Here is a 17,283-nt window from a genome sequence, read left to right on the forward strand (position 1 = left end):
TTCCAGGGACAGAAGAGTAAGTCACTTATATGCAGGTGGTGTCCTAGCTCAAGCCCCTGTATCTCTTTGTCGGAGGACACATTCTGCGGCCCTAACAACATTCACGGGACCCTAGCAACTCAGGGCATTAATGTTCCACCAAGTCTGAGGAACCCAGAGGAGTGACTTTTTCACTAACGCTTTTGGACCATTTCCCTTCCTCCTGTTGCTGTGGACTGTTCCTTCTCACTCAGCACCCATCCCAGAATCTCCTCCCAAACACACTGCTCACCCTCAAAGCCTTCCCTCTAGATGTCCACACCAAAATACCTTAACAGCCATCGCAAACCAGCACTGGTACTGCAGAGTTCCCTCCTGAAGGTCGTACTCTCTGTGAGACCCTGAAAAACCACTGATGCAAAAAGGGGGACGCTCCTCCTTAACAGAAATAAGGGGAGTCCTTAACAGGACTCTACATTTAGGGGGAATCTGGATACAAATATATGGCAAAATACAGAACTTTGGAAGAGTTGCTAATCTATAAGTTTCCTTCGAAAGTGAAACTAAATTCATTAAACCCTTCTTTAAATAACTGGCCTGAGGCCTAATAACATCGGCACCTATTTTAATTATAAACCCTGAAAGCATTTTCTCTTTTAATTACACTTTTAAATTCCCAATTGAAGGTGGAAAGCTGCAAATTAACTCTGAGAATACAAAATCTGAAGTCAGAATCCGCCGGGAGATGACTCACCTACACATTTATCTTATGAAAGTTACTAGATAAAAATGAAGCTTGCAATGCTCATGTTAAAAAAAAAAAATGGTTTCTGAATTCTTCGCTGTTTGTTTTCTTGAAGGAAATGGCCATTGAAAACGCTTGTGTCTCAACCCGAGCACATGGCTTCTCTCTCCATCTTTTCTTCCTGGGCTGTACATTTGGGTGACCTGAAATTCATTTCTTTTGGCTTCTGTTTTTTGTTGTCTGCCTTGGTGCCCAGATTATTTCAAGTTAAAGTCAACTAATCCTATGTCTTAGCTGGGGTTTTGGTCACTATTGCTGTGATGAAACACCATGACCAAAAGCAACGTGGGGAAGAAAGGGTTTGTTTGGCTTAATTTCCACTTCACTGTTCATCATCAAGGAAGTCGGGACAGGAACTCAAACAGGGCAGGAACCTGGAGGCAGGAGCTGATGTAGAGGCCATGGAGGAGTGTCGCTTACTGGCTTGCTGTCATGGTTTGCTCAGACTTCTTTAGTATAGAACACAGGACCAATTATCCACATGTCCAGGCCCTCCCACATCAATCACCAAGAAAATGCTCTATCGGCTTGGCTGTAGCCCGAGCTTACAGATGCATTTTTTTCAAATGGGTCTTCCTCTTTTCTGACCACTCTAGTGAATATCACATTGAAATTAAACTAGCCAGCGCAGACTATTATTTTAAATCTTGTTGTTAATACTTCCAACTTCATATATGCAACCCCAACTGGTCTCCTGAGTTCCAGACGTTACTACTCTACACTATAAGTGCTACCCCACCTAACTGTCTATGGATGTCATGTGCAGCTTGTTCAAATCCCCCTTCACAGTATATGAAAACTACCTGCCAACAACTCAGACACTCTGTAGTCACCCTTGACTTCTGCTCTTACATTCTACCTCCAAACACGTCTAACGCTGCCAGCTCTTCCTTCACAGTCTACAGAGAAGTAGTCCATTGCTCACTCCCCTCCACTACTATCACCCCAATCATCACTGGGTCACAATCAGATTACCTGGATCCTGGGTCCTCCCCTCCTCCCCTCCTCCCTATTCCCCTTCTTCATCCTACAGCCTCAACTTGACACAAGCAAACATCATCAGAGAGAAGGGTTTGTCAATTGAGAAAATGCCTGCAAAGGTCAGGCTGTAGGTAAACCTGTACAACATTTTCTTAGTTACTGACTGATGTGGGAGGGCTCAGCTCACTGTGGGTGGTGCTAGTCCTAATGATGGTCCTGGGCTCTATAAGAAAGCCAGCCAAGCAAGCCAGTAAGCAGCACCAGTCCATGGCCTCTGCATCAGCTACTGCCTCCAGGTTCCTACCCTGTTTGAGTTCTGTCCCTGCTTCATTCAAGGATGAACTATGATGTGGAGTAAGCCAAATAAACCCTTTCCTCCCCAAGAAGATTTTGGGCATAATGTTTTATCACAGCAATGGTAAGCCTAACTAGGTGAGGTAGGCAAGTCATAGACAGCTAAGCAGGTGTGCATCCAAACATACACCACATACACCATACATTATACATAATACATACATATATTTTATAAGCAGATCTACAGATATGTATGTATGTTCACAACATTTAATAAAAATGCCTATTAAGATACTCTATACATAACATCACAGTCGCATGAAGCCCAGGCTGGTCTCAAACCTGCCAAGGATGACCTTAAAAGTACTGAGATTACAGGCATAAACCACACTCAGTTTTTGTCATTTTTTTTTTTAATTCAGTGTGAGAGATTGAACCAGGGCTTTGTGCATTCTGGGAAATCAACATTCACCCTGTGTCTCTAGGGTTACAGATCCAAACCAGGTCTGCTCACACACGCGCGCACACACACACACACACACACACACACACACACACCTGTTCTACCACAGCACTGGGTCCCCAGCCTCAATTATAGTATATAACAGAAGATAAATTTTAAGGACTACACTAAAGTAATAAACAATACATAAATGTGTTGCCAACTTGTATGAGTGATTTTCAAAATTTAACTTCATTTTTTAGGTCCTCTAAATTTGAGTTCAACTTCTTCCTACATGTGTCTGTCAGTCTCATGCTCATGCATGAGCATCTCCCTTGGTGTGTGTGTGTGTGTGTGTGTGTGTGTGTGTGTGTGTGTGTGTGGTGCATGCACATGTGTACAGGATCACGTGTCTGTATGTATACATGTAGAGGCCAGAGCACGATGTTGGGTGTCTTCGTGCTATTATGAGATAGGGCCTCTTACCAGACTAGGCAATTTCTGCTAGGCTGGATGGCTAACAGGCTCTTGGGGTCCAAGGTTCGGGATACAGGTACATGCAGCCATACCCAGGGTTTTATGATGATGTGGGGATTTGAACTCTGGGCCTCATGGTTGCAGAAAAAGTGTTCTTTCCCACAGAACCATCTTCCCAGCTCCTCAGTAGACTTTTTTTTAATGTATGAACTGATTATAAATAAATTCTGAACATGAGTCCCCCTCCCCCATCTCCTCCTAGATCTTCCCACCTCCCTATCCATCCAACTCCCATGTTTTTTCCCCTTTCTCTTTAGAAAACAAACTTGCTTTATTGCTAGTTTTCTGTTTTAAATAAATATGCTCAAGTGATGAAATTGCTACTTATAATGAAATCAAAATTCTAATCAGCATCTGCCCAAAGCAAGGTCACCCAGTGAGCCCCGGATCACCAGGAAAATCAAAGCAGAAGGAAATAATAACTCACTCGGATTTAATTTATGTTCTTGCTGTAAACTCAGCACTCATTTTCGAGGAGGCTTCAATTAGCCAGTTTACAAATACAAATTAAGCAACTCAGGTAAAACTATCAAAATGGATTATGCAAAATGCTGAAAGGGGGCAGAGACAGCACACACGCAGCGCCCGGCTGGCATTCACAAAGTCCTGGGTCACTTCCCCGGTCCAAGAGGAAGAGGGAGACAAGGAGGAGGAGAAGGGCCAGAGGCGTAGAAATCAGAAACATCCAGATAATATGTAAAGAAGACCACCCTGACGAAAAACACTGAACAAACATGGTGAGACTAGACCTACAGGTCTGAGCTCTGTTGGCATCGCGACACCTATAATAAACAGCAGCATACGGTACACCTGGGCCAGAATTCGACTGCAATCATTTTCGCTAGAGCCACACCCCTTCCTCCCAGCGCCTTTCCACTCCAGACCAATGCAACTTGATTCTGCTGTAACCAGACTCCGACAGCAAGGTCTGGTGCATTGGACACTTGTGAACACGCTTCTGTGGGGATGTTCCCCAGGTGTTAGAAATGCAGCCTTCAGAGATGTTAAATGTATAGCTTTGAATCAGGACGGGAGCTTACCTTAACTTTCGCTGACACTTTATAGCCAGCAGGGATGGCGCATGGCATGTTTTTTCCATGAAAAATCTGGGACAGCTCATAAAAGGCTTCAGAAAAGAAGCCTAAATCTATGAGGATTTCGACCTATAAAAGAAAGAAAAGAAGATTTTACCTTAGTTTCTTTTGCTTACAAAATACAAATCTGAGAGGAAAGTCATCAGGTTCTGTAATCGGAAATGTCTGCTTAATAGTGGTAGTGTGTAAGAAACCAATGTGCGCTGGTGAGTGAGTGGATAATGATACCTAACCATGTGCTTGTGAAAATGCTGGCTTCCATTTGCAGTGGCTAACACAGCTAACAACTGTGGGGGCCATTCACAACAGGCTCTTATCAGCCATTGCTTACTTCATCAGAGGCAGACACAAAAATATAACAGCCATGGTGAAGTTTTAGAAATGAATTGAACTTATCTCTTTGTTCTCACGGGTCCCATGGGAATCTGGGCAAAAAAGTAAAAATACTCCCGATGTTCTTGAACCCTCTGAGGAATGTCAGACAAAGGCACAGTATGCCAACATGGAGACAGCTATTAATTTTCTTATCTATAATTAGCAGCATCAGCTTTAAAGGCATATGATTAACAACTTTATCCAGCTGATCGCTATACATTCCACCAGGATTGGTCTAAATCAGGAAATTGAAGGAAGGGAAGTTGGCACTCAGCATGTTTACCGAACACCTCTTGGACAGCAAGCCCACCTGAAGGTTGGAGTCCCCTGAGATTCACAGTTAACCAAATGTACATGACACATGTGGGTCTCGCACAGTAAGAGAAGTCTTAGAAGCCCAGCAGTGGTGGCACACACACCTTTAATCCCAGCACTAGGGAGGCCAGCCTGGTCTACAGAACGAGTTCCAAGACAGGCTCCAAAGCCACAGAGAAGCAGAGGAACCATGTCTCAAAAAACCAGAGACAGAAACCAAGAGAGAGGGGAGGGAGGGAGAAGGCTGAGAGGTGTTGACAAAATCTGCTTTCAAAAGTGGGGTCTCAGAAAATTTCAGTGAGGTAGAACCCTTCAAGAGAAGAGTTGGGAGTCATGTAAAGATGCTAGAGGACCCTGAGTACAAAGGTCATGGGTTCTGTGTGGATGGAGGAGGGGGAGGGTAGTGGAGAGAGTTATGAAGTGGCAGCCAAATACAGAGACCCTATAGACCATAGTAGGGATCAAACCCTGGTCCTCTGGAAAAGACATCTCTCAGGCCCTAAACTGGGACATTAAACTGAGTATGTCATGGCATGAGAAGAAACATGCAAAATGATGGCCAAGAAGTAGTTTATGCTCAAGAATGCCAACTATTCTATTTTAACCTGTTTTCTTCACTTAAATTTCTCTGCTTTCAGAGAGTTCATTGGAGGAAGTTTATTGGGTGAGTATGGTCTGTGTTTACGTGTTAAGTACATGTGCAGGGTTGGGGGGATTGAATTCCACATTAGCACTCAGAAGACACAGAACAAGAAACAAAAGTGTAGGGCATTTAAATGACTGAAATGATTGACGTACAGAAAAGAATAACCCATGGGCAAACACCCAGCCCAGGCGACCGGGAATAAGTTGAATATAGCCGGCATCCTGAGGGTCCCCATGCTATGGAGGTCAGGCAGGGAACACATGAATCTCTAAAGCAGAAAGAACAATTGAGGCCTGGGCTACAGACGTGACTGTCTTCTCTTGTTCAATCAATTACCAGAACAAAGAAACATCATATACCATTATGTACACAGCGTGCCCTCGGGAATTGAGTTTCAGAAATCAAAACACTGCTCAACACCAGGAAGCCAGCCTCTCAGGAAGGACTTCCAGGCTGCCTGGTGCTGGGTAAGCCCTGTTCCCATGGAGCAGCTGATCCTTATTTTACTGTGGCCCAAGCACAACACTGTCTAAAGCAGAGGTTCTCCACCTGTGGGTTGCTACCCCCTTGGGGGTTGAATGATCATTTCACAAGGGTCACCTAAGACCATTAGAAAACAGATATTTATGTTACAATTCATAACAGTAGCAAAACTGTAGATATGCCATAGCAACAAAAATAATTTTATGTTTGGGGGGTCACAACATGAACAACTGTATTAAAAGGCCATGGCATTAGGAAGGTTGAACCACTGTCTAGGTGGTATATTTACTACACTCCTCATGATATGACCAAATAAATGGCAGGAAACAACGTAAGTCGGAAAAGGTTGACTCTGGCTCATGGTTTGAAGGGAAACAGTCCATTATATCAGAGAGGACACACACAGAGACAGAAGACTCCATGTGGCAGGGCTGTGAGCAGGTGCTGATCAAGGAGCAGACATATTAGATGGGATCCAGGGCATGCTGTAAGGCCCATATCCAGGAACCTCTAACTTGACCTCAGCTCCTAAAGTCTACAACCTTCCAAAATAACACAACCAGCTATGGGCCGTCTTCAAACACAAGGACTGGAGAGGGGGGCATTGAGCAGTCAACCTGTGACTAGAGCATTATTTTTAAAGATTTCTTAAATTTTTTAAAAAAAAATTATCTTTATCTATGTATATGCATGCCTACATGAATCTGTGTATAGCACATACATCCAGAAGAACACAGAAGGCAGAAGAGGTTGTTGGATACCCTGGAACTGGAGTTACAGACACGTGTAAGCTGTCATGTGGGTGCTGAGAACTGAACCTGGGTCCCCTGAAAGATCAGAAAGTGCTCTTAACCGCTGAGTCAATTTCTCATCCTTTATATATGTTTTAATTTATAAGTATGTGTTTATGTATGTGTATATTGTGCCCATGGAGGCCAGAAGAGGACATTGTTGACTCTCTGAATCAGGAACTACAGGTGGTTGTGAGCTGCCCAAGGTGGATGCAGGGAATTGAGCTTAGGTTCTCTGGAAGAGCTGTGTGTGCTTTTCACTGCTATGTCATTTTCCCAGGCCCAAACTGCATTATTTTTGTTTTGTTTTGTTTTGTCAGTATGATATCATGTTATCAACAGCTTATTTATAAGAATTAGAATCAAATTAATGTAAAACAGTATCCTTAAAAGATAAAGAATGTCAAAAGTTTGAAAAGTCTGTCACATACCTTCAGGATTCTTGCTTCTAGATTTCTGACTATGTCTTGGCAAATTACAGTCACAAAATAGTGGTACAATGCAAGGAGTGGCAGAACCTATCAGAAGAAAAAGAAGAAACATTCCTTGTTTTCAGATATAACTTACTAACTTAATAGACAGGTAATCAAATTTTGCCAGACATTAACTATAGGATGTGTTACACAAAGTCTTGCATTTCCACACTATCAGAATAAACCACTTTGTATAAATAAAAAGGTCTGCGATGTCTTCAATTGGGACCTTTCCATGGCAAGGGATAATGTGCCTCATATATTAGATGAGACAGTGCCGAATGAGAACACCATTCTGACTACTCCCAGCCTTTACAGAGCAGAGATTCTATTGGCTAAACTCAAACTCCCTCTTCTCATTGCCACAGCCCAGTTATTCTGGAAGCCTTGTGGATATGTGAATGGCCATAGACTACCAGCACTTCCATTGATAGTGCCTACCCATCAAAGCAGGGGATGGTTTTACCTGGATATTGGAACAGCTCCTGATCTCAACTCAAACCAGAAGCATATTCCTGCAACTGCACATCCCATGCCAAAGAGTGAGATCCCATTATTATTTTACCTTCTCCAGACCGAGGATTGAACCAAGGACCTTTGTTTGTGTTAGGCAAGAACTCTACCACTGCACTACATCTCTTGATGTCTCTGACTTTCATTGTTTATTTTGAGATAGTGCTTAACTTGCCAAATAGTCAAGGCAGGCCTTGAACTTGTGACCCTTCAGTCTTAGCATCCTGAGCAGCTTGGATTATAGGCCTCAGCCAGCAGATGTGGATGAGTCAAATTATTGTCTCAGAGCAAATTTTGTTATTTTCAGACATCTCATTTGCCAAGAGGCTTCTTCTCAAGGTTAATGTAACACAAAACAGAAATTGCTTCCTGCTTCTGTCTGGTTGTGGGGGGAGGGTGACGGAGCATCTAATGGTGGGTCAGTTAGGAGCTACAACCAGCAATCACGTTTGTAAAAGATTGCAATTGGTTTTAAATGACTCTAAACACGATGCACTTTCTACAGCTATGCGCTGCAAATGTAAAACAAAACCTTTTCTACAATTAATGCGGCGCAAAACACCAAGAGCAATCACCTTTGAGATTTACTTTCTTTTCTGTAATGAGAAATAAAAACACACTCTTTTATTGCTGCAGTTGCTCAATTATTCAGGGGAAAAAAATCTCAATTTCTGAAGCTTTAGAGGAGAAAATGTCTCATTTCTTTTCGAGCGCGGTGATACGCATTATCTATGAGTGTGTAGAGGCAGCTAGGGCCTCCCCACGGGATGGAAGCATATCCCAATCCAGACGTGAACTACGCTACAGGAAGCAGAGCATCATTTGATTAGGTTTTTTTTTTTCTGTTTCTTTTTCAGTAAACAATTGTCTGACCAGTGTTGAAAGCACTTCTCACCCTCTTCACTTTACTACATAGTTTTATAAATTTCACAACTTATATCTATGGTAATAAATATTTTTAATATAAGAAGAAAGTTGAATTCAGAAGAACAAGTATACTGTGAGAATAGAAAAAAATGTATATGAAAAAGAGAGTAGATTGAATGTTGTTGAAGACGGTACAAGAAGCAGAAAATAGACAGATGAGCACACAAACAAGAAGAGATGAGGCTGGGAAAATAAAAATGGCCAGTGTCTACAGCATATTAATCTCTTTCTAAGTACGTTCAACTTCAGGTTTGTGATATACACTTTGATTTCTTTCCCCCAAAGGAGAAAGATGAGTTGTGTTCAGACTTTGGGGACCTGGAGACGGTGAGGAATGAGTGCCTTCTCCCTCACAGTCAGGGCTTGCTGTTCTTAGATGCATCTTTGACAGAGAAGTGATGAGATGAGACAGAAGATAAACTCATCTCGAGGGTTGGAGAATGACAAGAGCCACGCCTAACTCTGAGAGTCTGAAATGTCCATTCCTGCTTGACATCAACGATGCCTTCTCGTCGATTCACCAAATGCCTCGAGGGAAGGAAGAGCGAAGGAAGAGAGCACGAAAGCAAAAGTCAAACAGACGCGTAATGCAAATAAAAGTGTCAAAGAGAGAGCGTTACAAGTTACATACAGCGTTACAAGTATGGGTAAGAATCTGAAGTGTATATGATTTACACTCTGTAGCAGAACTAACCAAATGCACATTAGCGAAACTTGGAAAGTAGACCTAAGTTAGGGAATATATCACAGTGAATTAAGGGCTGTAAAAGTGGGGTGGGGTAGGAGAGAGCACATGTTATATAACGTCCAAGGGGAGAAAGGTTAAAGCGGGTAAGGAGAAGGGAGGGACTGGGGAGGTAAGGATGAGGGTCAGATACAACTGAGATTGTAGACTGTATGAAAACTCCGTAAGAAAACATGACGCTTAGGAAACTAATTTAAAAAGTAATAGTAAACAATTTTTAGTGAAGAAAGACTATGTGGGCAGATAAAATTGTTCCATAAGCCATAGGTTACTAAATAAAAACTATGGTACAGAGGAAGGCTACCCCCAGGAGTCTGTAGGGGTCCCCTGTGGCCCCCAAAGCACTTCAGACAGTTTTTACTGCAGGTGGTTGCCCACCAGAACTAGAGATGAGACCCTATAGATTAAGATACCATGTGCTGTGGTGATAGCAACAGAGAAATCAAGCCAGAAGCATGCTGGCTAGCCCTTATAGTACCAGAAGTTGCCAGGCCAGAGGCTAGGAGAGAACTGTCATCAACAGTCTTACACAGCTATAGACCGCATGCTACACAACTGACCTACCATAAAAAGACGTGCCTGGCGGTGCGTTAGTGGCAACTCTGGTATAGGGTGACCCATCACTTTCTCCTCTGAATTGAGACCCATTACAGGGGAAGTAATTCACATCTGGTACCTAAAACCTGGTAAGAATCCTGTGAGAGCAGAGTCACAGCCCTTAGGGGGGAACCCATTGTTGAGTTTGCCAAATGGACGTGGTGTGCCCATCTAATAGCCTCCTAAATAATTACATGTATCCTCATACATTAGCGCTGCTGTCAGCTTTGGTTAGAGAAGCTAACCTTTTTGCAGAGGTAACTGCACAGACTTTGGTCTTGGGGAAAAAAAAAGTGACAGCTGAACGCTTAGTCACAAATGGAACATCTGTCTCCTGCAGAGTTCAGAGAATGTCATGGAGGACAGGGCAGAAGAAATGTAGGAGTCATAGGACAGGGTCCAGTGATGTGGAATGCTGTCTTCTAGGCATGAGGTGGCCATGGCACTCCATGCATGGCAGCTGTGACTGCCTGTATAAACCTGCACACAATTGAACCCAGCAACATCTTGTCATGGCAAGGGAAGAGACTCACAAGGCCCCACCTCTCCCTGAGGCTTTACTAGCAGCTAGGGGTAGCCAGGACAGGAGAGACTCACAAAACTCTTAAGAATTAAATGATGGTTAGTTGGGGGTATGCTATGAACATTGTCTTCAGTCATGTAAAAACTGCTGAGGTTCCCGCATCTCTATAAATCACCTCTCACCACTGCTCTGTAAGCAACCCAGTGAGTCATCAAAACACAAAAACATGAAAATACAAGGGGGCTAGCTGGAAAGATAGAAGATAAGGTACTACTGGGGGAGATAAATATTACCCTATGAAAATTTCATCACAAAAAGCAATACTGCATACAAGTAATTTATGATACTAATAACACACAAAAGAGGAGTTGTTGGCTTTACAAATCACTCACTATGAGGTTGTACTTCGCATAGTGCAGTTCGCGGATGACGTAGTACAGACTTGCAATAACACTGCAGATGTCAGCTCTGAATTGATCTGTGAAGAGTTCAATGCCCGGGAGGAGCTGGGTGACTTCATACTGAGCATAGCTGCGTTCAGCTTTGGGATGTGGAAGCGTAGTACGAAGCAGACTCTAGAAAATGGGGATAAAGAACCACGATTTCACCTGTGCCAACAAAACAAACAAACCAAAACAGGTACACAGACCGCTTCCTGGGGGGCCTTGTGTGTGTTCTGTGTACTGTACTTCACGACAAATGGTGGTTATTAATATTATCGTCATTATGGGGTCCAAATGTTGCTATCATGCCAGGTGGGCTGTATAAATTCCATTATAATTCCATACTTACTTTTTTTTCAAAGCAAACATCATTATATTATCATTTGGTGAGGCCTGTGTTGAGTGCTTCTGGTAAATTCTGTACAAATATTATCTCACTTAACTCTCACCCAACCTACTCTTAGAACAAAGGATCTTTATTTCACAAATGGTACCATTAAGGCTAAAGCAATGAATGTATATGGGTTTACACAGTTAATGACAGAATAAAAAGATTCCAAGTCATGGCTATTTCACTCAAGCACTATGATATTTGAGGTGAACCCTTGAACCCTGAACCAGGCAGAGGAGATGTTAAACCAGTGTCTGTCATGTAACTCATAAGACCAGCAATATGTAACATGTTAGGAAAACAAGATCTATATATATAAAACCAAACTTTACATTTGAAAGTATCTCTTTGATTATCTTACTATGTAACAATTGTTCAAGGTAAAACATGAAATTATTTTAATGCATATTATCAAGGAAGATTGTCAATTGGACCACTTATTAACATTATCAGGCATCCAATTTTCAAAGATGAATACAGCTTTTAGAAATTTTAATGTCTCTCAATTTGCTTTGTAAAACCACTTCTTCCCTTCCTTGTGGACTAGCAGTCATCATACTGGAAGGTGCCATGAAAGCTTCCAAGGGACGTAAGCAACCAATATTCCTACCTAGAAACAGCAATAATGACCAGCAAGGCACAATATACTCAAGGGTGGAACAGGGGCTTCTATATCTTGGCAGTAACCAACTGCTCTCTACTTGTACTTACAGCCTGATCAACAAGAGGGAAATCAAAATTTTGCCTAGTGCTGAAAACCTTGTCAAGTATCCAGAGCTGATGAGGTCGTGATAAGAGGAGAACCTACTATTGCCCCTTTACTAAATCAGCGTGATTCCCTCACACCCACGGAGAAGCGGGGAAACTTGTCTTCGGAAATGACAGAAACTACTACATAAAACCACAATTTAACAAAATGCAGAGAACAACTGATCACTGGGTACCAACGGATACATCTCCAAGAAGACCCCACACCTGAGGCTAAAGAACATTGAGGAAGAGAGGGGCAGGAAGTTTGTAAAAGCCACAGGACCAGGGACCCCGCGATAAGACTGTATCTCTGGAAATGCCAGGGAAGCTATGCCCATGTTACCCAAACAGGCTGCCTAGCAGGACCAGAACAAGAACAACACCAGCGGACAAGCTAACGCGGAAGGGGAAATTTCACAGGATCCCACCACAGACATAGTACTGCCGGCTACTAAGAAATTCTGAGTGTAGGAGGAACAGTCTTCCCCAAGGATGAGTCTGACTTGTTAAGATGAGTGTAATTTGTGATCTGAAACCAAGTGGTCAGTCCTGGAACCGTGCACATACAAACAACACTGCAGGGTTTAGTAGGCTGCATCGTATATTTAGGCATAAATGTGTACCAATAACAATGACATGAAAAGAGGCCATGAATTCAAGAGGTACGGGGGGGGGGGGTAATTTGGGGGAGAATGATGCTAACAAAAGGATTGGGGAAAATGACAAAAAGTTTTAACTACTTAACCAGCTTCTAAAATAAATCTCACAGGCTAATGTTTATCTTAGGTGTAGCATTACTAATGTAGTAATATATCACACTAAACAAAAACTTAACCATTTTCAATCGCACACCTTCTAGAACACAAACAGTATCAACAAAGAGCTAAAGCTACAGCATGGGGGAGAGGGGGTGGTCAGAGCCAGACAGCGGTCAGTCCCATTGCCATCACATCCCTCGCTTCCCTTTCAAGCACACATATCGGAATGTAAGATTGTAAAGTCTACCCTGAAATCTGAAGAAGGCTTTCGCGAAGAATTTATCTATCTAGACTTTAGAAGCCATACACTGACCATAACACACACAGCGAGGGCATCCAGCATCCATCAACACAAACAGGACCTCTGTCAGAAAGCCCTGCTTACATCCCGGCTCTCTGATGTCTCCTGTATCAGGTAAAAGCGTCTTTCTTCTTTGGTGAGAAATCCTGAGGAACCTAAACACTCCTGTGGCCTTAGGTCAGGTCATCTCCTACCTTCACTTTACGAATAGAGTCCAGGTAATCCCTGGCAACCACGAGGAGTCATGCAGACTGCTTCTATACTGACAACTAAGAAAGAGCCCACTAAACACAGGACACTCAGTGTCCTTATCTATAAAACTGTACCCAATAGGGGAGGAACGGCACAGGAAAGTGACCGTTCCGCGTTAGCAGGGAAGGAAGGTGCCAGCCACATGCAGCCAACACAGGAAAGGTGAGCTTGTGGGTTTCAGTGAGCTCATGTCATTTCTCTGTCTGCGATTTTCATGCTCTGGATGGAGCGCATCTGCTTACTGGTTACATAAATGACTCTATCACTCCAGTCAACACACATCATAAACCATTACCTGAAAGAGCAATGCAGACAAGATGCAAGAGTTGATTCTTTTCCTAACATTTGTAGTCTTAATAAACCTAAATTATAAGAGAAAACAATCAGTGGACAACATTCCCAAGTTTTGATATAACTATATTTGGCTATGTGTCTAGAACCCAGGAATCATTGGGGGACAAATGTATGCAAGAAAACTTAAGGAAAAGTAAAGAAGAAGATGAAAAATTACCCTATATCCTATCACTGGTAACACTTCTGTTGATTTTCTTCTAGACTTTTTCTCTTATATTCACACACAAACAAACAAAAGCATGTTCATATTAAGATTAAAATTATACCACTATATATGTATTATACATTATATAAGCATCTTTTCTGTTCATGGACTTAACATCATTACTTTAAAGAACTATCGTGTTCAAAGTCTGTCCTATCATTTGGAGCAGGGCCCAGGCCCTCCCCCATGTGTCTAGGCTAAGAAAGTATCCCTCTATGAGGAATGGGCTCCCAAAGTCCATTGGTATACTAGGGATAAATACTGATCCACTACCAGAGGCCCCATAGACTGCCCAGTCCTCCTAACTAACACCCACATTCAGGAGGTCTGGGTTGGTCCTATGCTGGTTTCCCAGCTATCAGACTGGAATCCATGAGCTCCCCCTTGTTCAGGTCAGCTGATTCTGTGGGTTTCTCCAGCCTGGTCTTGACCCCTTTACTCATCACTCCTCCCTCTCTGCAATTGGATTCCAGAAGGTCAGCTCAGTGTTTAGCTGTGGGTGTCTGCTTCTGTTTCCATCAGCTACTTGATGAAGAATCCCCATGGAAGGCTTCATCTTCCCTGGGGAGCAGGAAGGGGATGGAATGGGGATTACTGGGGGGGGGGGGAACAGAGGAGGATGGGAGGAAGAGGAAACTGGGATTGGCATGTGAAACAAGCTTGTTTCAAATTTAAATTAAAAAAATTATCAAAAAAGGAACTATAGTGTTTTATTGTGTAGATGTTTCACACAAATAAATGTTGTAAGTAAAATTTTGACTGCTTATCTCATTAATTCCATCAGGTAAATCCCTAAAAGTGTCAATTTTGGGGGGGGGGAGAGGAATGAGAAGGATGGATTTACATGAGTATGGGTGAATGATTGCCCCCAAAGGCTGGGGCCGTACAGTATGCTGCATTCACCACATTAATTCTTTCCAGCCAAAATGAAAATTACACCTGTCCTCTATGATTGTTCCCTTTCATGTCCCTTGGAGGGGGTTATGTTTTCTTTATGCGACACTTGCAACCCGCCTTCGCAGCTATAAGACAAAGTACCTTCTCTTAAATCTTACTGAGATAAATAAAACCAGGCAGCTGGCTTGGCTGTGGTGACAACACTGTCCATCTGAGTTCATCTGTGTGGGATCCCGGGGCGGGACCCTGCACTCAAGAGTGTCCTCTGCTCTGAGACTATGAGACCAGTGGACAGTCCCTGTGGACTCAGTCCCCTTGGGCAGCCCGCTTGCAGCCAGGAATGGGAAATGACTTTCTTGCTTGAAATCACTAGGTAATAATTCCAGAGGCTCCAAGCTGAGGTGCCTTCAACAATGGCTGCCTCTTCCCCGGTGTCAATCTTCCTCTCTCTCCTTTCTCACTCCAAGCTCTACCAAGTCCTAAGTCTGGTGTGTGTGTGTGTGTGTGTGTGTGTGTGTGTGTGTGTGTGTGTGCGCGCGCGTGCATGCGTGTGTGTGGTGTGCGCGTGCATGCGTGCGTGCGCGTGCGCGATGTGCGTGCGTGCGTGAGTGCGTGCGTGCGTGCATGCGTGCATGTGTGTGTGTGTGTGTGTGTGTGTGTGTGTGTGTATTTGGCTTTGGTCCAAGGATGAGTTCCTTCCCAAGGGTACAAAGCCAAAATTGACAGGTGTTCTCCCATGTGGAATACTTTCGGGGAAATGTATTACTTCCTCTACTTCCCACAGTATGGATTTTGTGAAAGCTAACAGAAGTTTTGTCATTATCACGCCACACAGCTCAAAGCACAGTGTGGGTGTTTTCATCGCACCGTGCAGGTGAACTGAGGAAGTGACTGGGAAGGGCACCTCTGCGACTCTGGACTTCTGGAATTTCCTACAGTTATTATGTGACGTGTTAACTGTATGCAAAGTGTTGTGATAAACATTTATGTGTGGAAGGCTGGATCACGACTCGAAAGACACTTGTACCCTAACCCAAGAACCTGGGAAAACGGGAAAACACAGGGAAGAGATGCTCCTTTGTGGTGGACTGGGAGGTGTGCTGTGGTCTAACTCCCGGTAACCTCGGAACAGGAGTGCACTGGGAGATGGGCTTTTTAAAGAGGCATGGCTCAGGGATGGGCCCTGGTCCAACATCATTTGTGTCCTTCTGAGAAGAAGAGATTTAAATACAGACAGATTCAGAGAGAAAACCATGCGAGGATGCAGGAAAAAGCACCACCTACAAGCCACAAAGGAGGTCTCAAGAAGGCATCAGCCAACATATCAACCCCAGGCATCCAGCCTCTAACACGATAATATGACAAATGTCTGGAGCTTGAGGCTACTGTTATGGCAGACCAAGCTAGCTAGTACAGTGCGCACACGTGTGTGTGTGTGTGTGTGTGTGTGTGAGAGAGAGAGAGAGAGAGAGAGAGAGAGAGGGAGAGAGAGAGAGAGAGGGAGAGAGAGAGAGAGAGGGAGAGAGAGAGAGAGAGAGAGAGAGAGGGAGAGGGAGAGAGAGAGGGAGAGAGGGAGAGAGAGAGAGAGTCTCCCCACCACAGTCTATACACAAGGACAAACAACATTGAGGACATGAGGTTCCTGGGATGCTCTGAAACTTGGCCTGAGTAGCCAGCCTGCGCGCTATACTCCTGCCCCACATCAACCACTCCTAAACTCATTGTTCATTACTTAAGTACTACTGAGAGCCAACACCATGCCAGGCACTTGGGATGCATCGATGGATATAAAAAAAGGTCTGTGTTCAGGTGGGACTTGTCTCCTGGGGGCAGAAATGTCACACAAGGAAAGGACAGTCATAAGTAAAAATACCACAGCATGAAACTGCATTGTCCTGTCGGATGGGCACGGCCTTGGAGGAAGCCAAGGCGGGCAGTAGGTGATGCACGGCTCGCCCCAAGCTCTCACTCACTGTGCTATCTTTGCTGCGATCACTGCCCCTTGTAAACACCCCCAAATGCCGAGCTTTAACAGAAATTCTTCACTGTAGTCTTTGAAGTCAGGAGGGGAGGAGCTCTGGGCGGAGCTGTGGGTGGCACTGGAGAGGGAGGAGCCAAACTCTTTCCAGGTGTGCAGCGCATCTGGCTTTCTGAATATATCATCAAGAGCTTGGCACCAACATTTAAAAGCAGCCCTAAGAGAGAAACAGAGCGCTGAGTGGGGTGTCCTCTGAGGCCATTAATGAAAGCAGCGCCCCACCTCCCCCCACACACACACACACCAAGAGGGAAAGCAAGCAGACCAGCATGCAGTCACTGCAAATGTTAGAGGTAAAAACCACCACGCTGTGTCTTCCCGATAGTGTCTGCCCTGTAATGAATCGAGTGAAGCCACGCACTGTTATTATGGAA

The 17,283-nt window shown here is 43.8% G+C and overlaps 1 protein-coding gene across 1 annotated transcript in view; it reads right to left on the reverse strand.

Moving 5' to 3' along the window:
- Cfap54 (cilia and flagella associated protein 54) overlaps positions 1-17,283 on the reverse strand; it is a 244,454-nt gene that overhangs the window by 100,526 nt on the left and 126,645 nt on the right. Inside the window, exons 43-47 of the mRNA XM_051206281.1 lie at positions 16,845-17,066; positions 13,711-13,777; positions 10,913-11,095; positions 7,174-7,260; positions 4,079-4,201 (exon numbers count right to left, since the gene is read on the reverse strand). Coding sequence (XP_051062238.1) covers positions 4,079-4,201; positions 7,174-7,260; positions 10,913-11,095; positions 13,711-13,777; positions 16,845-17,066 — 682 coding nt within the window. The remainder of the gene's footprint in view (positions 1-4,078; positions 4,202-7,173; positions 7,261-10,912; positions 11,096-13,710; positions 13,778-16,844; positions 17,067-17,283) is intronic.

Source organism: Phodopus roborovskii, unplaced genomic scaffold (genome assembly GCF_943737965.1).
Source record: "Phodopus roborovskii unplaced genomic scaffold, PHOROB, whole genome shotgun sequence".
Lineage (NCBI taxonomy): Eukaryota > Metazoa > Chordata > Mammalia > Rodentia > Cricetidae > Phodopus > Phodopus roborovskii.